At 46.5% G+C, this 24909-nt stretch overlaps 1 protein-coding gene across 5 annotated transcripts in view; it reads left to right on the top strand.

The window, feature by feature from the left end:
- Positions 1-24909, top strand: part of LOC123770789 (protein arginine N-methyltransferase 6) — a 63450-nt gene that overhangs the window by 4755 nt on the left and 33786 nt on the right. For all 5 annotated transcript variants that reach the window (XM_045762948.2, XM_045762956.2, XM_069324542.1 and 2 more), the window contains exon 3: positions 14216-14475. In XM_045762948.2, coding sequence (XP_045618904.1) covers positions 14216-14475 — 260 coding nt within the window. The remainder of the gene's footprint in view (positions 1-14215; positions 14476-24909) is intronic.

Below are 24909 nucleotides of genomic sequence, written 5' to 3'. Positions count from 1 at the left end.
AGTTTTGGTATTTACACCTTCTGAGGGTAAGGAGTTCCATGGGTTTTTAACCCTGTGAGTAAAAATGCATACATGTCATTAGTGAGCCTGCAACTACCACCAGCCCTCTTTGGTAACCCCAGCCAGAAGACTGCATGCATTATTGATCTGGCTTGCACACTCAGCCCTCCTTGATTTATAGAGATATATTTAAAGAGATCTACATGAACTCAAATGTCAATAAATGCTAGACCTTGCATGTGGGGGCATAACAATCCACGTCACCACTACCAAATTGACAGCACTACCTTACAACAGAAAGATGAAGAAAAGGACTTAGGAGTCAGAATCCATCATTCACTAAAAGTTGCACAAGTGGGAGTGGGAGTAAAAAAAAAAAGCAAACCAAACCCTGGGAATAATCAAGCGTACCTTTACCTTCAAGGAAAAGACAGTAGTCATTCAATTATATAAGTCTCTGGTGCACCCCCTACTTGGAGTATTTCATCCAGGCATGGAGACCTCATCTTGAGAAAGACATAGCTTCTCTGGAGAAGGTGCTACACCGGGCAACAAAAATCATACCAGAGCTAAGTCATCTCTCATGTCAGGAACAGTTGAGGGCCACTTCCCTTCGAACTACTAAATTGGTATTGTGAGTCAAAATGCAACGAGGCGTGACTGCCACATACTAGCCAGCCACTCGCTGTCACCCTCACTCCCTCCCTCAACACTTCACTCGCCCTCATTTATCTCCCACAATACTATTTTTGCATTTATTTACTATATACAGACATTATATATAAGTATTTACATGTTTTGTTCACCATAACTGTACATCTAAGCTTGTATTTTGAATAAAGACAATAAGACGTAGCTACTCATACAGTCAGCTGGTGGCGGCCGCCCTCAAGGCCAGACATTAATATTTCTCCTCCAACAATACTGTTTGTGGTGTTATTACACTATATACACACTATATATAAGTATCAACATGTTTTATTCACCATACCTATACAAATAAGCTGGTATGGTGGCCAAAGACCATAGTAGCCACCAGTAAATGACAAGACATGTCATGCAGACAACGCACCTCCCTCACCAAAATGGCAGTTCCCAACATACTCCTATTGCTGTTATTACCCTCTATACACACGTTATATATAAGTATCTACATTTGTGTTCACCACAGTGAACCACTAAGGTGGTGTGGTAAGTCCAGTCTATAAAAGGTGGCCACACACAGTCAGGAGATGATGCCACCTCCCTCCTTCCCTCAACGTTACTCCTCCCACCATGGAGCACAGCGCTAAATATCACCACAATCCTGCTGTTATCAGAATCCTGGTCAGTTTTATCACAGTCAGGGGTCTTCTGTAATACTATCATCGCTAAATAATAGCATGAACATATATATTTTGACATTTTTAGGCGATGCTGTGGTCACAAGCTGAACAGCAGTGCTGTGAGCTCATGCTGTGTAATTACCTTAGTGTAGTTACAGGATGAGAGCTACGCTCGTGGTGTGCATCAGCCTTGGTGGCTCACTCAGTACTGAAGCTCTCACACCCAGGAATGTTGGCCACAATTTTTTTTCTAGGTGGCGTCTGTCAACTGCCAGTTGTGGCTGCACTATAGTTACCCCTATCCCACGCGGGGCATTTAAATTAAGGCACCAGACACTAAAACAGCTATTAATGTATTGCGCGGTTCCGGTTTTGTTTCTCAAATCATCTACATTTATATATATTGCACAGTGTAAGGGTTAAGCATGCCTTAACTAGAAGATAAGAGAAAAAGAGGTGATATGATCACCACATACAAAAATTCTAACAGGCATCGACCAAACTGACAAGGAGGAATTCCTGAAACCAGCAACATTAAGAACAAGCAGACACGGTTTCAAGCTAAGGAAACAAACTGCCAAAAAAATATTAGAAAGTTTTCTTTTGCAAACAGAGTGGTAGACGGTTGGAACAAGTTAAGTGAGAAGGTGGTGGAGGCCAAAACCGTCAGTAGTTTCAGAGCGTCATATGAGAAAAAGTACTGGGAAGATGGGACACTACAAGCTTGGCTCTCATCCTGTAACTTCACTTAGGTAATTACTGTACACACATACACATATTAGACAAGGGCTTACTAAGCTCTTCTTTACATGCCTTACATACCCTGGCAAACACTTTGTCTAGCCCTGGGCCTAGATAAAGTGGCCCTAGAGCCAGTTTGGCTTAAATTTTTCAAATACAGTAGTTAATAACATCCTCCCTGGTACCCACTAAACTTGTCCACCTGCCCTCTTCACCACCCACATAGATTTGTTCAGCTGTAGGCATAATATAAAGTTCTCATTACCAGTTACTTGATCTGTCTAAGTTTTCAGTGGCTCAGTCTTCTCCCTGATCTTTGTTATATCAGAAAAATTGTGTGGAATTTGTCTACCTGCCCTGCTATATGTACTTCATAATTATTAATAATTCAGAGAGTAATCACACTAATGTGATGTATCAATGAGAAAATCTGTACAAGCCGTGGTGAGGGTTTGAACCTATGCGGTGGGTGTTCCCATGCCATAGTCAACTAGGACACATTTTTTACCATGTTGTGGCTTAGTTGACTAGAGTGCCTGCATGCGAACACCCACCGCATAGGTTCGAATCCTCATCATGGCTCCAATGGATTTTCTCTACAATAATAATAATAATAATAATAATAATAATAATAATAATAATAAAAATAAAAATAATAAATTCTTTTTGCTTTTCTTACTTTTCTGGGGGGAGTCCCTTCAGCTCCCTGGAGCTTATTAGGCTGATATGCTAATGTTAGATTTTGGCATCAGTCATGTGTATGGAGTTCTGTGGGCCTACCGGGGACCACGAGCCAGAATCTAGCCTTCTCAGAGAGGCATGGGGAGCAGTGACCTATAGACACCCCCCGTGTAGTTGGAAGCATTCTATGTCTGCCATCGACCGGGTCAGGCACCCAGAAAGGTAAGCATCCCAAAACAAACCCCTATTCTGGCGAAAATATTGCTACCAAAAGTCGAACAAGTGGATAGAACTCCCATAAAAGAAACAAGCAAACGAGCATGACGTCACATGTCGCCGCGCCGCTGTCTGCGTAGCTAAGGGGAAGCCCCCCAGACCCCCCATGCCAGCTATCCACCTGTCAGTTTTCAGGCTGATGCTAGAGGCAGTGGTCGTGTGCTTGGCTCCAGCGTTTCCAGCACTGTGCTTTGAGTGTGGTGGCTGTCTTCAAGGGGTGCGAGAGCCAGGAGTTATTCTACAGTACTCGGGCTGCATGCACCTAGGGTTATCATCCCTAGGTGCCCTGTAAGTACTGCCATTGGAGCTTGGGGTTACCTTCCACAAGTTCTTTAGGGTCTGCCTCTCCTAGGCCGGATTACTGCTCGATTTTTGGCTGCTCTTTGGGTGCTTAGGGGTTTTGTCTTCGTGGTTTACCTTAGGGTAAGAGGCAGTTTGCACTGATGGGACGCAGGGTACTTCGCAGCTTGTTTTCACCACTTAAAGCGGCCAGCTCTGTTCCTTGGGGTACGTTGTCCTCTTGTGGGGTTTTGTTTTTCTTTTTCTTTTTGCCTTGTAGGGGGGTCTGCCTTGCTTCCTCGTTTTTTGTGCCTGACCTGTGCACCGTTCTATTTTGGTAATCCCCCTGTTAGGTCCCCGTGATTGTACACGTCCCTGGTGAACAGTTTTAGACAGTTGTTTGTTAGTTTTGGGCACCGGTTAGCAGTACTCTGCCTGGGATTACCTGGGCGTGAGTTTCTGTTAAACGCTCAGGAACCTGGGAATCCCCTAGGGGGCGAGTGGGTCCGATGAATATGTCCCTGGATTCCCCCCCCCCCCCCACTTCGTGTTAGTTCGAGGGTTGCTCGGTCCCCTTGACTCAGGGTGACCCTCACGGTTTTTGCTACCGTCCCGCTGCCTGTAGGGTCGGTGACACCTTCGACCCGGAGTCGTGCGAGTTCTGTTGCTTGCTAGTGACTCAGTTTACCCAGTCTCAAGATGATGTTCTACGGGTACAGGCGGCGCAGGCATTACATGCTTCTTTTTGGTTGTTGCAACGCGCTAGGTTGGTTGCTCACCTGGATGCCCCGAGGCTGCCCCATTTTGCTTATAGGGACTCAGACTTGGGGGTGGGGATCGCTTCGACCTTGGTTCAGTCCGCACCCCCCTCGTCCTTTCCCCTACTGTATTGCGTCCTGGTCCCCCCTCCCCCCCTTCCCTTCCCTTGTTTCCGGCTCTGAAACGTCTAAGGATTTCGGAGTCGGGGCAGGCTTTAGATGGTCTTGGGTTTCGGGAGATGCCCCTTCCGGTGTGGCGACGGAGGCATTCAGACACCCTCTCCCTGCCGAAGCCTCTGGGTCTGACCAGTGGGCTCTCTTCGGTTCGGCTTACTCGGCTCCACCGGCTTTTTCTTTAGGGTCCACTCTGGAAACACAAACCAAAACTGTCTCTATTTTCTGCTTGTTACAACTTGTAATAAAGTTGTTACATCTTAGCTTAACGTGTTTATGACGTACTGTCTCCACTCGATCATCTGGACTATATGGGAAGGACCCCCAGCCGGATTATCACATTTTTCGGATAATGGTACTTTTTCACCTACGAGTCCAAAAGTGACAATTTCCAACTACTTTTATACTACAAACAACATAATTTGAATTGCCTTGCCACATATAATTATTAAACATTCAACTAGAAACCTCAACTTACCTTGTTGGTGTTCGTCTTCTTGATTGATGCCACACATCTTGAAGTTAAGAATTCTTAACAATTTATGTAACCTATACTAACACATCACTAAAATTAACACTTAAAATTACTGTACAGTTCATTAAGCAAAGTTAGTTTTGACTACCAGCTGCTGAAGCCTCACTTGTTTAAGGCATTTGGGTTGCCTGTGAGGCCTCGCTTGTTGAAGGCGCTTCATGCGCCTCACTTGTTGAAGCGCTTGCATGCCCTCACTTGTTGAAGGCGCTTGGCTTGCTTGTGACGCCTCGCTTGTTGAAGGCGCTTGCTTGCTTGCGCCTCACTTGTTGAAGGCGCTTGGCTTGTCTGTGGCGCCTCACTTGTTGAAGGCATTTGGCTGCCTGTGACGCCTCACTGGTTGAACAACACATAACTTGTCTTTAATTGCTAGGACAACCTTCTTCCTCTTAACACCTCCAGAACGATTGATGGTGCTACCAGACATAGTCTTGGCCAAAAATGTTCAAAGTTACTATGAAAATAAAAAAGTTATTTAAAAAAAATATTTCACTAATGGAGCAGCACTGTGTATAACACGAGGGACGGACGCACATGGGTTGACCAGTGTTGGACGGGTCCACTTGGGGTGGGGCAGCTATAGCACGTTACGTAGGCCGCCAGGAGGAAAAAACTCACAATATTTTTGAAGGAAACTTCAGCCTGTGCACATTACTTTTAGGAAACTTATTTATTTGTTATTACATAATTACTAGTATTTCATTTGTTTTTGGCTATGATTAAGTGTTCTAAAATTAATGGTAATTCCTGTACCCAGGTGGTCCCTTCCGACGCACCCCTCCCACCCTCCCAACACCACCCACCCACCCCACCCCCCTCCTCCACCCCCCCTCCTCCACCCCCCCTCCTCCACCATGCGTCTAGAGCCACAGACGGGATTAATACGGTATGGCCGAATATTCATCCGGCCAAACCAGCTTTTATCTGGTTCCTGTGGCCATTTTGGCCGGATATTGTGATAACTTTATCCGATCACGATTTTGGCCATATAAGGGCGTTTTCCGGATGTTTGAATCCCGGATAATCACAGGGTTACAGTATTAGAGCGTAGTTACAACTTGCTATATTGGTTGTTATAACTGATTAGGAAGTGTTAAAACTTGTTCGAACGTTGTACCAACGACGTAGTTTCGGTGTGTGTTTGGCGGGCAGTGCTCTGGGGGATGACTCGGCCCTGGGTCCCGAGGAGGGGGGATGTTGGGACTGGGGAGTGGCTGACTTGGGGACCTTGGGCCCCGCTGGACCCCGCCTGGGTTTTTCTCTCGGAAAGGGGCTTATTTTTACAAGGAGTGGGGTTCTCTTTTCCCTCCCCTGCGTACGAGTTGGATTTGGCATCGGCCCCTCTCGGGGTTTGGTTCTGTGTTCCCTCGGGTGCGTTGGTCCCGTCTTTCCGGAGGTTTTCGGCTTCCCACATGCAACCATCTACGGTGCCGGCTGCCCTGGCATCTTACCTCCTGCGTGCCCTGGATTACACCTCGGTGATGGATCCGTCGTCTTTCAAGTTTGGGAATTTGTTCTCTATCTGGGTTCGTTATGAGGTTCCAGAGTTGTCCTGGCTGGCGGACTATCCTATTTTTGCTTTGGAGGCTTCACATTCTTTCTGTCCTTCCCACGCGGCGATGGGAGGAGGCTTGAGCTATTCGCCCCATTGACCGGGCGATGGGGGGGAGAGTCTTGCGCTGTTCGCTCACGCCTGGTCCCATGATTTGTGGGCATTTCGGGTCGTTTCCTTCGGCCTGCAATGGCATTGGGGGGCCCCTCCTCCTTCGAGGGGTTCGGGGCTGGCGAGGCAGGCCTCTTCTTCTGCGCTCCGTTGAGTCATTTTGAAGTGGGTTCACTTGGGCATCGTCGAAACAACGTCGTCCCTCAGATGGGTTTCCCGTCTGTTTCTAGTGCCGAAACGGGGCTGTGCGGACCTGAGGTTCATTCTGGACTTGCCCCGTCTGAACCCCTGGGTTCATTGCCCCTCCTTTCGGATGACTACGCTGTCTCAAGTTCGGTTCCTGTTGGAGCCGGGTTCTTTGATGTTGTCCCTGGGCCTCTGGGACGCTTATTTGCATGTCCCGATTCATCCGGGGTTTAGGGACTGGCTCGGTTTTGTTGTGGGGTATCGAGGTTACCGCTTTCGTTGTCTCCAGTTCGTGTTGAATCTGGCACCTCGCGTGTTCACACGCCTTACGTGGGTTGTCGTAGCCCGTCTGCTTCTGTTGTTTGGGTGTTGGCCTACCTCGACGACTGGCTGGTTTGGGCTTCCAGCCGGTCTAGGTGTCTGCTAGCCAGGGATTTATCCCAGCTCGCCAGTTTTGGGGTTCTTGGTGAACTGGAGGACGTTCCATCTGGTATCCTCGCAGGTTCGGTCGTGGCTGGGTCTTGTGTGGGACTCTTGGACCGCTTCCTTGTCTCTTCCTGCGGAGTCTCTCCTCAGGCTGCGGTCCCACTTGCACCTGTTTCTGGGGGGCTCCCGGGTCACTCGGTGGTTGCTCGAGGGTTTGTGCGGGAGCCTGAACTTCGCGATGATGGTCTACCCGCTTGGTCGAGTTTGGCTTCATCGGCTGTTCCGGTTCCTTTGGGGATGTCCCTTCAGCCTTTCTCACGATCGTTGGGTTTGACCTAAAGACACCCCCGTGTAATTGGAAGCAGTCTTTGTCTGCCATCTATGTACCAGGGTTCAAAAACCCCAGAAAGGCAGGAATTCCAAAACAAACTACTGCTGGTCAAAAATTGTAAACCGAAAGTTGAACTAGGAAACAGAACTCCCCAATCAAAAATAAGGAAACAAACCCTGGGACCCCCCTCTCCAGGAGGGAGTGTCCCAAACCTCCACGCCGGCAACTGTCCTCAGTTCGCAGGCTGTTATGTTGGTGAACGGTCGATCGCTCTGGCTACACTCTTTGCGCAGTGCTGCTTAGCGGTGTTGTTGCTCTGTTTTGGTGGTGTGTGAGCCAGGAGTAACACAAGAGTACTGGGGCTGCATGCACCTAGGGCTACCTTCCCTAGGTGCCCCATAAGTACTGCCTTTGCAGTTTAGGGTTATCTTCCTTGACCCGTTCAGGAGCAGCTATCTCCATGTGGTTCTGTCGCTGCTTGGTGATTGCCTGCCTTTGGGGTTCAGCTGGGGTGATTCTTACTCCTGTTTGCCCTTGGGTAGGAGGTAGTTTCATTGCTGGCTGGGGCGCGAGGTACTGTGCTGCTGTCTGATATACACATAGCGACTGGTTCTGTTCACCTAGAGATTTTTTTTTTTTTTTTATGGCAGTAGGACGTATGTAATGTAGTAGGACGTATGTAAATGTACCAAAAGCTATGAATTCTTTCACCCAGAAATTTGCAAGAACTCTTTGGACAGGAAAGAGTGCTTCAATGCTGAATGTCCAGCTTTTCATATAAGAGGTACCATGCGAATAAAACCGACAGACTACCACTATGAAAACAGCCACTACTCCATCGACCGGGATAATTTTTTAGCAAGAGGAGGAGGAGAAGAATGGCTAAAAATGACCAGACTCTACCACCAACTCGGTCAAATGCTAGAGAGGACGCAAACACAGTGGCCTCCTTACCAGAGCCTCAGATATTAACACCAAGTAAAGCATCCAGCATTTCCACTAACACGATAACATCATTTATATTTGCCAACATCCAGGTATAAAAACACGCAAATCCAACAAAGTTCACTTTATAGATGGTCTCCATGAGGCAAATGCAGTGTTTGCAGCCCTAACGGAAACCCACACAAAGGACTATCTTGATGGTGAAATATGGATCTCAGAGTACAATCTCTTCAGATGTGATAGGAAACACCGGCTTCAGGGTGGGATCAGCCTCTACATCAAAGACACACTCATCTGTACTGAGCTGCTAAACACCTCAAATGATATGGTGGAAGTGCTGATAGTCAAAATAGAGTTCCTAAATGTAGTTGTTGTCCTTGTATATAAGTCACCGGAGGCAAACCCTCAGCAGTTTAACCCTTCAATTGCGCATCGCATCATATGATGCTTTGCCCGACTTGCAGTAAATTGCGCATCGCATCATATGATGCGCGGGTGTACCGAGCACGATTTGAAAGGCCCGCGGGGTAGAGGGGGTCCTCATACACTGCCTAGGGGCTATAGTAAACAGCCGCCATTTTGAAAAAAAATCCAGCTCACGCTACTATCGCTTGGGAGGCCTCAGTTACCCGGCAGCCACCATGTCGAGCGCATTGCCGAACGCTTCTTGGGCACGCCCCACACAATCACTCACCCAAGAGCAAATAACCAGTGAATTATTTTCCGATGGTGAGGAAAGTGACTTTGATGACTGATATTGATGAAGACTACACCCAATTGACCGATGTTGATAGCACGGACAGTGAATATGAGATACAGCCGCCTCCTATGGCGAGGCCTATACCCTCACCCATGCCACCTCGGCCAGCGTCGACCCCAATATTCCCTCAGCCACACAGTTCCTGTGATTATTTAGAGTCTGAGGATACTTTCGATGACGAGTCAGAGGAAGGTGACTCTTTTTCTGGTTTTAGTGAAGTGGAATCAGAACATAGTGTTACCGAGCCTGGTGCCAGTACCAGTGGTGTTACTGGGCGAGATTTTGTCGCGTCAGCAGTGTATCGCCCAGCCAAGCGCCACCGCATGGAACAACATGTGGCACCAAGAGCCTCATGTTCACGTGCCTCTACCTCACGTGCAGGTAGCGGCCGTACTGTGCGTAGACGGGCTTCAGCTCCTGGTCCACGGGGTGCATCGCTTCCTCGCCGTAGTGCCTCTGCTGCGTCCCCTGTTGCGTCCCCCTGCGTCTCGCAGGACACCAGGTGTACTAGTGTGGAGTGATGGTGCTGGTTTTATTCCCCGAATTCCTGCCTTTGATGATAAAAACGTTGGGATTACAGATCTTTTCCCGGATAATGATGATATGAGTGAATGTGATTATTTTACCGCATTCTATGATGAGCCCCCTCATGGAATCTTGAGGTTATCTTGAGATGATTTCGGGGCTTTAGTGTCCCCGCGGCCCGGTCCTCGACCAGGCCTCCACCCCCAGGAAGCAGCCCGTGACAGCTGACTAACTCCCAGGTACCTATTTACTGCTAGGTAACAGGGGCATTCAGGGTGAAAGAAACTTTGCCCATTTGTTTCTGCCTCGTGCGGGAATCGAACCCGCGCCACAGAATTACGAGTCCTGCGCGCTATCCACCAGGCTACGAGGCCCCTTGAATATATTGTACACCAAACGAACCTTCATGCGGCTCATCTCATTAGAAAAGATATATCAGAATTTTCACGCTTGCAACGTTGGAAAGACACCAATATAGGGGAAATGTATGTGTTTCTTGCAATATGTATGTTGATGAAACACTGTGTCAAACACGCTATCACAGATTACTGGAGCAAAGATCTGACTATTCCAACACCTTTCTTCGGGAAATATATGTCCAGAGACAGATTTCAGATACTCCTCAGGTGTGTGCATTTTGCAACTAATGAGGACCGGACTGAGGAGGATAGACTTTGGCGAGTGAGGCACTATATGAATGAGGTGATTGGAAAATTCAGAGATTTTTACGTACCAGCACAGAAGCTGGTGATTGACGAATCCCTTATACTATTCAAAGGATGTGTTTCATTCAAACAGTATTTTCCCTCAAAACGAAACAGATTTGGCTTGAAATTTTTTGTACTGTGTGACTGTGAAACAGGATACGTGTTACACATGATTCTGTATTCAGCTAGCGATGTAGACATTCCCGGTAACGACGAACATGGATTCTCGGGTAGTGTGGTGAAGTCACTGATGGCACCATGGATGAACAAGGGCCACATCCTATACACAGATAATTACTATACAAGTCCATTGCTAGCTAAGTTCTTGATTGAAAATAGAACCGGGTTGGTTGGCACAGTAAAGCCACGAAGAAGGGAAATGCCAGTGTTTGTCGGTGGACTTGCAGTTGGTGAGTGCCAGGTACGGCACTCACCAACAGCACAGCCTGGATACAGGGGAGATACCAGCAGCACTTAGATTTGCAGATATAGCTCCGTTGCACAAGGGGGGGGAGTAAAGCCTTGGCAAAAAATTATAGGCCAGTTGCACTAACATCACACATAATAAAGGTGTTTGAAAGAGTGATTAGGAATCAAATTTCTAGTTTTATGGAAAACAATGAATTGCACAATCCAGGACAACATGGATTTAGAGCGAGAAGATCCTGTCTGTCACAGTTATTCAACCACTATGACAAAATCACAGAAGCCCCTAGAAGAAAAACAAAATGCAGATGTTGTATACACAGACTTTGCAAAGGCGTTCGACAAATGTGACCATGGGGTGATAGCTCACAAAATGAGGTCAATGGCAATAACTGGAAAAGTAGGATGCTGGATACTCAATTTCCTTTCGAACAGAACACAAAGAGTAACAATCAATCAGATAAAATCGAGTCCAAGCAATGTTAAAAGCTCTGTACCTCAAGGTACAGTCCTTGCACCGCTACTGTTCCTTATTCTCATATCTGATATAGACAAAAATACACGTCACAGCTTCGTGTTGTCCTTTGCAGATGACACAAAAATCAGCATGAAAATTACCTCTGCTGAAGACATTGAAAAACTACAAGCAGATGTCAACAAAGTTTTCGATTGGACAGCAGAAAATAACATGATGTTTAACAGTGATAAATTTCAGGTACTCAGGTACGGCAAAAATGAGGATCTGAAACATAATACAGGGTACAAAACACAATCGAATCTTCCCATAGTAGAAAAACAGCATGTCAAGGATTTGGGAATAATGATGTCCGACGATCTAACGTTTAGGGAGCATAACCAAGCAAATATCGCGTCAGCCAGAAAAATGATCGGATGGATTACGAGAACTTTCAAATCCAGGGATCCCATCACAATGGTTGTACTCTTCAAGTCACTTGTGTTATCCCATCTCGAGTACTGCTCAGTACTCACTTCCCCCTTCAGAGCAGGAGAGATTGCTAAAATAGAGGGAATACAGAAAACATACACGGCACTCATAGACGAGATAAAACACCTAAATTATTGGGATCATCTCAAAGCTCTCCAAATGTACTCTCTAGAAAGGAGACGAGAGAGATACCAAATAATATACACATGGAAAATACTGGAGGGTCAGGTCCCAAATCTACACAGTAAAATAACAACGTACTGGAGTGAACGATATGGAAGAAAATGCAAGATTGAACCAGTGAAGAGCAGAGGTGCCATAGGCACAATCAGAGAGCACTGTATAAACATCAGAGGTCCGCGGTTGTTCAACGTCCTCCCAGCGACTATAAGAAATATTGCCGGAACACCCGTGGACATCTTCAAAAGAAAACTGGACGGGTTGGTTTTCTAAGAGAAGTTCCGGATCAGCCGGGCTGTGGTGGGTATGTGGCCCTGCGGGCCGCTCCAAGTAACAGCCTGGTGGACTAGACTCTCACAAGTCGAGCCTGGCCTCGGGCCGAGCTTGGGGAGTAGAAGAACTCCCAGAACCCCATCAAGCAGGAGGCAGTTCTGATCCCACTGGAGGAACAGAAAAAAACCCACCTCGGTCGAAGGCATCGTTAGGCGAGACGAGGTAAATCCCTGGCAATAAGACGCATCCACAAACCCGAACAGAACACACAAGTGCACATGGGGGGGAGCACCTGAGGAATTTAACTCAAATACAGAGGGAGGAGAAAGAAACCCCTTGTGAGTGGATGACCCTCTGCATAAAGAAACAAAGTTCAGGAAGGGTTGAAGGGCTTGCCCCTGCTCTGAAAATCTGAAATAAAGATCCCAGGGCAGAGCAAAGCTTCATGTCTAATGTCTGAACAAGAGGGCATCACCAACACTTAAAAGATCCGAGTGAAGCCCCCCCCCCCCCCCCCCCCAAAAAAAAAAAAAGATGGTGCCCCAGATCTCCGACAGAAAGCAATGACTCGACTGTCTTTGGTTTTGAAGTGGAAGGGGCGACCCTCAGAGAAGGTCAAGATATGCCTATAGCAAAATGCAGCCCAGGCTTCAAAGTCCTCAGATGCCTTGGAACCCAGAGTCAGGTTGGATGAGGAAAGGTTCGCACGAAGCCAGGTGAACAATAGGAGGAGCAGAAAAAAGTGTAGCAGCAGAGAACATTGGCCACTTCAGCTCTAAATCCCCAAAAATGAAACCGTCCAACTCCGGGACAACCATACAAGCGTCAAGCTGCACACAATAAACAGGCAAACGAAGCAGAAGCAGCTGCCGCCTGTGGAGCCTCATCACCAAAAAAAAGCAAATAAACTGAAACCAAAAGACATAAGCTGAATTAAAATAGTAGAACAGCAAACTCAAGTGATGCAACATGCCAACAGGTTGCAGGAGACTCGAAAACTGACCTTCGGTTTGTTGCAAACCCGATGGGCAACCCTCAAACTTGAAGTAGCGAGTGCGGGTTTGGTGGGTTTAAGTATTTCAAGCCACACCAAAGACCCACAAGGAAGTTATCAAGATCTGAAGGAACCACCCAGGATACCCATGCACAAGAGACATGTGTCGAAACAACTGACACTGCACGCAGCCTTCAGAATAAACACAACTATGAGAGGCATCTGTGGTGTGCCATATGAACAAGTATGCAAACCCTAGCATACCCAACAGCAAAGAACCCTGATTGTACTAAACCACAGGGCCTTACAGAGGAGTCAGACTCTTGTACTACCCAGGATAAGGCTTTGTACACAGTAGCCTGGCTTGTCAGGGGTGAACTCCCAAACACACCAAGGAAGGCACTGCCCATCCAGGGGCAAAGCTAAATGAGTGCTTAGGGAAGGGCTACCCTAAATGCATGCCACTTGAAGCGAAGAATGGACCAGTCTATGTAACAAATGAGGCTTGTACCACACACGTGAAGCAAATGGGCCCCACAGGACTGTACCTGACTGATGGCCTACACTTATCTTGAGAAGACTTGAGACTCTCTACAACTGGTGAGTCTGGGTGGTGTGTATCCGTAGACATCAGCGTTGAACTGAGGCAAGATGACGCAGAAGGTGGGGCACTCCAGGGGGTGCTGCCACCTATTGGTGGCCAGTTGTAACTAGGGGATTCAAGCTCGTATCTGAGAGAATTGCTTGCGGAGTTGTTTGGCTGTTTCACTGCTTCATTTTCTATCGAACTTGCAGTTGTCTGTGTTGTTTTGCTTGCTTTCTGGGTGTTTTCCCTGGTGACAGTGATCGTAACAATCCCCTGGTCCCTATGCCTCTGTGAAAGGGGCCAGGTTCTTGCTGTGGTCCCTTGTAGGGCCATATAGGACCCTCACGGCTGAGATGACTGTAGGGGGGGGGAGTCATCTTGGCAAGATAGCTTCAGGGAGTCACAAAGGGCTCCGCCAGAAAATGGCTAATAATTCTTGTACAGTATATTTAAATGTCATTTGCTGTTGCATAACAGAGTAAAGTTTCAATTAACTTTCAGGTCATATTCAGATATTGAACTTCACCGAACAATGATTGAAGATAGTGTACGCACAAATGCCTACCAGCAAGCAATATTTCAAAACATGGAAGAAGATGTACGAGGCAAGGTTGTGGCAGATGTCGGGTGCGGCACAGGCATCTTGAGCATGTTCTGTGCCCAGGCTGGTGCCAAAAAGGTTTATGCCATAGATGCATCGAAGATCGCAGTCCATGCTAAGCAACTTATAGAAGCCAATGGTTTCGAAGATGTCATTACAGGTTCGATTTATTTGAATATATTGTTTGCTTATTTGATTTAAAAAACTTTCTTAAATATAATTTTATGTTTAATTAGGATTAACAAAACCACATGAGATTTCAGAAAGAGATTTCAAATTCAATCTTTGCCTCCCCCACCACCCCCCCCCCAGTCATTTATAAATTTGTTATTTATTAATAAAACTTTATTGAATTAATCTATATTTTAAGAAATATTATATCTAAACTTTTTCTACTAAATTTAACATTATTTTGTTTTTAGTCCTCTTGTTTTGTTAATTATGATTAACAAACAAAATGTATGAGGTACCATACATTTTTGTCAGAGAACACTTTCTGTGATCATCTATCCTATTTCTTTGGTAACATTTATATTGTGTGGATACATGTGTAGTATAGAAGATGGCTTCTACTATACACGTTGATGCCTTTATCTCCATTTATCCCGACACGATTAAAATGTCATTTGAAGTTTATCTGAAACTTATCCATAGGGAGCTTATAGGGAGCCGGTCGGCCGAGTGGACAGTACACTTGACTTGTGATCCTGTGGTCCCGGGGTCGATCCCGGGCGCCGGCAAGAAACAATGGGCAGTTTCTTTCACCCTATGCCCCTGTTACCTAGCAGTAAAATAGGTACCTGGGTGTTAGTCAGCTGTCACGAGCTGCTTCCTGGGGGTGGAGGCCTGGTCGAGGACCGGGTCGCGGGGACACTAAAGCCCCGAAATCATCTCAAGATAACCTCAAGATAAGAAGATATAGCCAGTTTAGGCTTGTACTTTTAGTCACATCGTGGCTAGGTAGATTTCCCATTAATGTCTCGTATCCTAATGGAACAGGGTACCACGCAATCAGGCAAATTGTGCTCGAGGTAGTGTTTTGTGTTTTCAACGTTGATTTATTTTTGCATCACCCTTTGCCCAGGGAGGGGTGATGGGGGTGGGGGAGGTGGACCCATGTATTATAAAAAATCTGAATAGTTTCCTTAGTTCAGGCTTATTGCATAAGTACAGTCAAAAATTTTAAATTACATAATTTGGAAAATTTGAAAAACTAAGTTGGATTAAACCTTTACATATCGCAATATAAAAGCACAAAGTACAGTATATAAGATGTGCACTGAGTGCGTGTAGAGGAGTCAACACTGGATATTTTTGTGTTTATCCGTGCTTGAGGAATTACCAGCGATGGTCAGAATGTTTAAATGTAGATGTAGTAGTGATGGAAAACATTGGAGGAGGAAAGTGGTGATGGTGGTGGTGGCAGTAGAGGAGGAAGGTGGCGGTGGTGTCAGCAGTAGTGGAGAAGGAAGATAATTGTGGTAGTTGAGGAGAAGGAAGGTGGTGGTGGCAGTAGAGAAGGAAAGTGGTGATGGTGGTAGCAGTAGAGGAGGAGGAAGAAGGTGATGGTGGCAGTAAAGGAGGAAGAAGTGGTGATGGCAGTAGTTGTACGAGTTGTAGTGGTAGGTAGTGTTTATACATAAATTGTAAACTGTATATAGTACATTAAGAACATTTGAGAAAAAACAGCAATAAATGTAATGAAATGCCTCTTTCTGGTTGGACTTCGGGGGCTCCCTGATGCTGTTTCACCGAGATGGCTTCCCCACTATTGGATCACAGCAGTTGTAGGAGACCTGTTTGGCCTACCGGGAGCCAGAGCCTGACCGCCTCCTACAGAGGCACCGGGAGCTGGGTATTGTTACACTCGCCCACGCCAAGAAAGTGCCCCCAAAATACGGAAAACAATGCAAACGTGGCTAGGATGCCACAACATCAGTTGTGACGGGACACCACGAGCCTAGCTCTCATCCTGTAACTACACTTAGGTAATTACAACAGGTGTTGGCCTAGCCATTAGTCAGTCCAAAGCAGATAGACTACAAACCAATGCACCTAGGAGGTTGGGAGGGAATCGGGAATCCACAGAGGCTCTACCAGAAAGAGCATTCATTGCATTCAACACTGAGGAACCTCTGCTGGCTTCCTGAAACTAGGAGAGTAGGAGAACAACAAACCAGTGAACATGGTGGCTGAAGCCCGAGTGTAGACGTGCATGCTGGCTAGATATGTGGGCCTGCGGGCACTCCAAGCAACAGCTTGTTGGACCCAAGCTCTCACAAGTCAAGCCTGGCCTCGGGCCGGGCTTGGGAAGTAGAAGAACTCCCAGAATCTCATCAAGTAGATATCAAGCTGATATAATGACACTGTGAACAACTTGGTACAACTGTGCCTTGGAACAGTGACCGAAGGAAACCAGGTCACCAAGCAAGAGTCGAGCCTGGGTCTGAGGCCAGGCTTGGGAAGTAGAAGAACTCCTGAAACCTTCTCGTGGTAAGCTCCAGTGAAGCAGAGCAGGTGGCGCATAGGTAGTGACGAATGGGGCACAACAATTGATGCATCCTTGGCTGTATAAACCAAGCATCAGTGACTAGGGCACCCCTCTCCAGAAACTCATTTGCCTATGTGCTTGTTTAGCATTGTCCCTGCACTAAGAGTAACTTCTCTAGTGTGTTCGGGAGTTTGCCAGAAAAGCCAGGCCTCAGGGTAGAGTGTATCACCCTGGGGTAGTGCATGATTCATTCATATGGCATACTACTGATGCCTTTTTGTAGCTCTGTCCATTCTGCAGGCTGTTTGGTGTCGGTTCTTTTGGTGGGAGGGGTCGGCCCCCCTCTTTCCTGGGGCCTGGGTGGCATGCTTTATACTCCTTCAGGCTCTCATAACTCCCCTGCGGGTCTGTGGCACTGTTCACAATGTGTCGATGTGTCTAGCCCTCGCTTGCTACTTGTGAGTTGAGGGTGCTCATTGGCTTTACTACATGCCAGTGTTCATTTTTTCAGTCTACTCCATGCTGCTTCCTGGGTTGTTGACCCCTTCAACCCTGAGTCCTGGGGCACTTGCACTTGTTAAGTCTATTATCTGAGCCTGCCTCAAAACAGGAGGCTTATTAGGCAGCTGCTGCTTTGTGGGCTCGTTTTTCCTGCATTGTGGCTCAGGGCTTGGTGCTCGAATGGATGCCCCAGAATTGACTCCTATTGTGTTTAGGATCCAGATTGGAGTTGCTCAATTCCACCTGTTCTATGTTTGACTCTCCTCTTCCTTTCCCTGTTGGTGTGGTTTGCCCAGTGTCTCGTCCTCCTCCCCTGGTTTTGGGCTCCAGAACCAGGTGGTCCCGGCTGTAGTCTCTGGTAGGCCATACAGGACTCCAAACGGTGATATGACTCGGTAGGAGGAACCCATCTCGGCGAGATACCTTCTGGGAGCCGCTGAGGTTCCTCCAGAAAGTATGTTTTGGCAGTAGAAGTACAGTGCCCTATCCATTAATGAATTCCTCTAAATTATGGGTTGTCTCTACTAAACTTGTATTTTTCTCCAAAAAATCTAACTTAAGGAAATGTGTGGGTGGGGTGCGGTGAAATAAAAATATTGTCATTAAATAAGTTAATTTCCACTAATGTGGAAGTCAATGGGCCCATTTTGGAACAAATTGTATGTCTGGTTTTTATTTTAGAAGTGGTAAGTTTTAAAGAATTTTGTTGAATGACATTTAAATTTCTCATTATAGGTCCCTAAAATGTGATTCTGAAAATAGCCAGAGGCCATATAACCTTAATTATCACAGGACCAGGTTCTGGTGCTGGTCCTCGGTAAGCCGACAGAACCCCCCTTCCCCTTGGTTCTTGTGACCTAGTACTTGGGAGCCCTGCAGCTATTGTAACCTTGGCTGTGGGGGATGCCTGCTAGCAGTTCTGGGGCTGTTTGCCCCTGCCTGGGTTTTCTGCTTCTAGGCAGAGTTTTTCGCCCATCCAGTCTGCTTGCTTCCCACTTTTGCTGGCATGTTTTCGTATTTTTTGCGTCGGTCACGGCTCCCCCCCCCCCGTTCTGGTGGCCATTTTCTTCTGCCGGTTTCCCGGCGTGGCCACCAGGGCAGCGTTGCGATTTGTTTACATGTGCCTGGGTGTGCGAGCGAGTGTCTTGGGCGTGTTTTTTCACCTCTTTCAGGGGTTTTATTCTCCTGTTGTCGTTTCTAAGCTTTTCTGGTGTTTTCTGCCCATCATCTGTTCCTCTGGAAACGTTTGGGTGTTGATTTTTACACCGGGTTTTCCATTTTGTCTATTTTGGGTCTGAGCCCTAGGATTTGGGCTCAGTGTCCCTGTCTGTTTATGCTTGCTCCCACACCTTGTCCCTCGGTTTTCGGTCTGTTTTGGCTGTTTCCCTGGGGGTTCTGTCCGGGGACTGTGCTTTGCCTTTCTGTGGTGTATCTCCGCCGGCAAATGTGGTGGTTTGGGCTTCCCCAAGTTTGATTCCGGGTTCCTTTGGGTTGCTTGGTTTCGTTCCGAAGGTTTCTTCCTCTTGGGCCCCCTTTGTGGGTTCGGGGGGCTTTGTTTCCTTGTGTGTGACCCGGTTCTGCCTTTTGGGGTTCCGGGGTCTTGTAACACCCAGGACCTCCCCCCCCTTAGAGTTCACACCCAGGGAAGCCTTCTCCAAGAGGTCAGCCCAGATGACCTCCGGTTTATCTTGTATATTGATTAAAAATTCCTGGGTTAGTCTTAGTCAGCATAGTTCCTTGCATGAAATATTACATACTTGAAACTATGCTGACTAAGACTAACCCAGGAATTTTTAATCAATATACAAGATAAACCGGAGGTCATCTGGGCTGACCTCTTGGAGAAGGCTTCCCTGGGTGTGAACTCTAAGGGGGGGGAGGTCCTGGGTGTTACAGCTGCCACCATTGTAACACCGCTCTATTGTAACACCACCCTAAAATGTACCACTACTAAAATGGAACACCACTATAATGGAACACTACTTATCCTGAGTAACACTTCCTCATCGGTTGCACTTGATAACACTGTTATGAGCTGACATATGATGGTTACACCGGAACCAAAGGTACACTGCCAATAAGGAAATGCTAACACAAGGATTAAATACGCTGCCACCATCTGCCTTTGACCATTGAAACTATATCAAGCAACGAGGCAAGAAACATTGCTTGACTAGGAGAGTACTTTCTATGACTGTTATTAATTATGAAAACGGTTGTCAGCCACTATATCCAAAAGGCTAAGAGGATTCAACAATTGACACAGACGGGAAATTTAATGAGTTTATTGAGACCAAAATTATGTAAATCACCACTTATAAATGCTACTCTGACACTGGCAAAAAGTTAAGAAATTTGGACATGGAACAAGAACTCAGAGATCACACACATTACCTTAAGCTATCTGTCTCTCCCTGGCTGAGATGTTCTTCACAGCCCCGTTCTCGATCCCGGTGTACCGCCCTCTGCCCTCCTATGTTCCTACAGGCCCTCTATATACAACCCCTACAGGGGGGAGGGGGAGATCTGCTGTTGCTACCCACCAAAAGTGTACAAACACTCAAGAAATATTTCAGAAAGCTTGTTTGACATTCACCATACACTCTTCAAGAGAGGAGTTATTAATTACGTGTGTGACTGACCTCTGACCTGGCCAAAAGGGGGAGATCCAGGGATGTTTACACATAAGAATCTGGAGTCTAATTTCCTTGCATGAAATATTACATACTTGAAACTATGCTGACTAAGACTAACCCAGGAATTTTTAATCAATATACAAGATAAACCGGAGGTCATCTGGGCTGACCTCTTGGAGAAGGCTTCCCTGGGTGTGAACTCTAAGGGGGGGGAGGTCCTGGGTGTTACAGTCTTCCTGGCTTGCAGGCTGATCTTTTTAGGTCTTGGCACATGTTGTGGTATTGCCAGGGCTTTGGGTTTTGTTGTCGAGGTAGGCCTTCAGTTTTCAGATGCAGTTTTGTGCCTTCTTTGCCTGGCCGGTGTGGTGCTCTCTGCCCACTGGTCAGTGGCTTGTATTTTTTTTTCACGTGTCTTGTGTGTGTACACATGTACATGTACATGTGTACACTGTATGTGTGTGTGTGTGCACATGTGTGTATGTGCATACCCACATGTGTGTAATTACCTAAGTGTAATTACCTAAGTGTAGTTACAGGATGAGAGCTACGCTCGTGGTGTCCCGTCTTCCCAGCACTCTTTGTCATATAACGCTTTGAAACTACTGACGGTCTTGGCCTCCACCACCTTCTCACTTAACTTGTTCCAACCGTCTACCACTCTATTTGCGAAGGTGAATTTTCTTATATTTCTTCGGCATCTGTGTTTAGCTAGTTTAAATCTATGACCTCTTGTTCTTGAAATTCCAGGTCTCAGGAAGTCTTCCCTGTCGATTTTATCAATTCCTGTTACTATTTTGTATGTAGTGATCATATCACCTCTTTTTCTTCTGTCTTCTAGTTTTGGCATATTTAATGCTTCTAACCTCTCCTCGTAGCTCTTGCCCTTCAGTTCTGGGAGCCACTTAGTAGCATGTCTTTGCACCTTTTCCAGTTTGTTGATGTGCTTCTTAAGATATGGGCACCACACAACAGCTGCATATTCTAGCTTTGGCCTAACAAAAGTCATGAACAATTTCTTTAGTATATCGCCATCCATGTATTTAAATGCAATTCTGAAGTTAGAAAGCATAGCATAGGCTCCTTGCACAATATTCTTTATGTGGTCCTCAGGTGATAGTTTTCTATCTAGAACCACTCCTAGATCTCTTTCTTTATCAGAATTCTTTAAAGATTTCTCACATAATATATAGGTTGTGTGGGGTCTATGTTCTCCTATTCCACATTCCATAACATGACATTTATTAACATTAAATTCCATTTGCCAAGTGGTGCTCCATATACTTATTTTGTCCAGGTCTTCTTGAAGGGCATGACAGTCATCTAAATTTCTTATCCTTCCTATTACCTTAGCATCATCAGCAAACATGTTCATATAATTCTGTATACCAACTGGTAGATCATTTATGTACACAATAAACATCACTGGTGCAAGAACTGAACCCTGTGTTACTCCACTTGTGACATTTCTCCATTCCGATACATTGCCTCTGATTACTGCCCTCATTTTTCTATCAGTCAGAAAATTTTTCATCCATGATAGAAGCTTACCTGTCACCCCTCCAATGTTTTCCAGTTTCCAGAACAACCTCTTATGTGGAACTCTGTCAAAAGCCTTTTTTAGGTCCAGATAGATGCAGTCAACCCAACCATCTCTTTCCTGTAATATCTCTGTGGCTCGATCATAGAAACTGAGTAAATTCGATACACAGGATCTTCCAGATCGAAAACCATACTGTCTGTCTGATATTATATCATTTCTCTCTAGGTGTTCTACCCATTTAGTTTTGATTAGTTTTTCCAATACTTTCACTATTACACTTGTCAATGATACAGGTCTATAATTGAGGGGGTCTTCCCTGCTGCCACTTTTGTAGATTGGAACTATGTTAGCCTGTTTCCACCCGTCTGCTACGATTCCTGTACACAGGGATGCCTGAAAGATCAGGTGAAGTGGAATGCTGAGCTCAGATGCACATTCTCTCAGAACCCATGGTGAAACGCCATCTGGGCCAGCTGCTTTGTTCTTACCGAGCTCCTTGAGCATTTTTTCCACTTCGTCTCTAGACACCTCTATGTGTTCTATGTTGTTCTCTGGAATTCTTATTGTATCTGGTTCCCTAAAGATTTCATTTTGTACAAACACACTTTGGAACTTTTCGTTTAGTGTTTCACACATTTCCTTTTCATCTTCCGTGAATCTATTTCCCATTTTCAACCTCTGAATATTATCCTTTACCTGCAATTTGTTGTTTATGAATTTATAGAATAGACCTGGTTCTGTTTTACATTTGTCCGCAATCCCTTTTTCAAAATTTCTTTCTGCCTCTCTCCTCACTGCCGTGTAGTTGTTTCTCGCATCTTTGTATCGCTGGTATGATTGGGGGTTCGGCCTCTTCCTGTATTGATTCCATTTTTGTGTCTTTCGGTCTCTAGCCCTCTCGCAATTTCTATTGAACCAATCCTGTTTCCTAGTTCTGCATCTCTGTTTTGGTATAAATTTTTTTGTGCCTTTATCATATATTTCACAAAACTTGCCATACATCTCATTCACTTCCTTGCCTAGCATCAAGTCTGTCCAATTATACTCACTAAAAAAATTTCTAAGGTCACCATAATGTCCTCTCCTGAAGTCTGGTTTTTCAACTGCTTCAACCTCCTTATTTTCTTCCAGCTTATAACGCATTGCATACTTTATTCCCAAAAAGACATGGTCACTTTTACCCAAGGGAGGAAGGTACTGAATGTCGAATATCTCTTCCTCCTTCCTGGTAAATATCAAATCTAGCATGGAGGGAACGTCCCCTTCCCTCATCCTCGTAGCTTGTTTAACATGTTGATACAAGAATGTTTCCAGGATGAGGTCTACAAATTTACAGGTCCAAAAATCTTCTGTTTTAGCTTCATATGCTTCCCAGTCTATGGATTTCAAGTTGAAGTCACCGACTATCAACAGTCGTGATCTATCGTTATCCGCTCTCGCTATAATCTCTCTCATTATTGTTATAAGACCTTCACGTTTACTATCTAGCTCCTCCTTTGACCATGTGCTGCTTGGCGGTGGACTATATGCATTTATCATCATTAGTTTATCATCCTCATAGCAGATCTCTAGTGCTATTATGTCAACTTCTTGTGGATTGGCAGTCATTATTTCCTTCACCTTTAGGTGTTCTTTTACCAGCACAGCAACGCCACCGCCTTTCCTAATTTTTCTGTCCCGTCTCCAAATTGAGTAGCCCCTTGGGAATATGACCTCATTTAAAATTACATCTTCAAGTTTTGTCTCCGTGAGTGCAACAATGTCTGGTGTCTGCAGCTGTATTACATCACTTAACTCCAGTATCTTCGATCTCACTCCATCTATGTTGGTGTATGCAATCTTCAGGAACTTGTTCCCCCTCTCCTTATTCTTGTAATAAGTAATTACACACAAGGTGTGTAATACACCTTGTGTGTGTGTATTTATATTTATATAATTTTTCTTTCGGAAAGGGCTCTGTTCCCTTCGCTGTTGACGGGGCGCTGAGGGAGCAGCTTGCTCTGTTGACTCTCGCTTGGTCCCACAGTTAGTGGGCATTTTTGGTTGTCTTCCAGCCTCTGGTGGCGGTGGACGGCTTCTACCCCTTTGGGGGGGTGGGGTTCGGGGCTGGCAGGGTGGGCTTCTTCCGTTGTGCTTCATCATGTCAACTTAGTGGGTGCGTTGGACGTGGTTGATCCGCCCCATCCTGCTGGGGTTTCCGTCTGCTCTATGCAGACACGGGCCTGGCGGATCTGCGGTTCTTCTGAACTTGTTCAGTCTGTGCCCTGGATTCTATGCCCTCATCGGAGGACTGTTGTCTCCGGTCCGGCTTCTGTTGGGGCCGGATGTCTGGATGGTGGCCCCCTGGACCTCCAGGTCACTTCTTGGCACGTTCCTCTCCAGTTTTCTGGGACTGGCACAGTTGGTGGTAGGGCTTCAGGCTTGCCATTTTTGTTGCTTTCTCTAGTTTGTAATTGGCACTTGGTGTATTTACGCATCTTTACCGGATCTTGGTGCCCTGTCTGGGTCTGCTTGGGATTCGGTGTCTGGCTTACCTCGACGACTGGCTGGTGTGGGTTCCCAGTCGGTCCGCTTGTATGCTCGCCAGGGGTGTGGTTCTTTCCAGATCGCCGGGTTCGGTTTCCTGGTGATCTGGAGGCCGTTCCATCTGTTTCCGTCCCGGGTTTGGACCTGGCTGGGTCTTGTTTAGGATTCTTGGGCCGCTCCTTGTCTTTCCCTCCAGGAATGTTGCTGCGGCTGTGGTTCAGCCTTCGGCTGTTCATGAGGGGGTCCCGGGTTGCTCGGCGGATGCTCGAGCGGTTGTGCGGGAGTCTGAACTTCGACGTGCTGGTCTGCCCGCAGGGTCGGGTTTGGCTTCGGCGTCTGGTGACTCGGAGCCTTCGGAGACTCCCTTTCCACCTCTCTTGTAGTCGTTGGGTTCGTCCTCCGGGGATCTTGTGTTGGTGCTGTGTCACCAGCTTCCTCTTTGGGGTTTTCGGGGTTCCGTGCCTTGGCAGCTCCCCGAGCCTTCCCTCAATGTGTTCACGGACGGGTCATCTTTTGGCTCGGGCTTTGTGACCAGTGCTCACCAGGTCAGCTGGGGATGGTGTGGTCTGTCCGTCCGTCAAGCTCACAGCACAGTTCGGGAGTTCGTGGCTGTCTGGTTTGCACTTCGGAGGGTTCGGGTCACTCAGTGCTCTACCATCCAGCTCCATTCGGACTGTTCTCTGGCGGTTCTTTGCCGGAACCACAGGGTTTCTCTTAGGTGTTTAACCTTTGGGTTGGTCCCTTCGAGTGGCTCGTTTGCTGGATTCTCAGGGTTTGGCTAACCGTGAGGTTGATGTCCGAGGTGTGTCCTTTGTCCTGGCGGACAGCCTGTCTCAGTTCATTCCTCTGTTCGCGGATTGGCCAGTCGTCGCCGACTCGTTTCGTTGGCTCTGCCGGACG

Source organism: Procambarus clarkii, chromosome 14 (assembly GCF_040958095.1).
Source record: "Procambarus clarkii isolate CNS0578487 chromosome 14, FALCON_Pclarkii_2.0, whole genome shotgun sequence".
In the NCBI taxonomy this organism is placed as follows: domain Eukaryota; kingdom Metazoa; phylum Arthropoda; class Malacostraca; order Decapoda; family Cambaridae; genus Procambarus; species Procambarus clarkii.
This window is presented reverse-complemented; position numbering and strand designations above follow the sequence as displayed.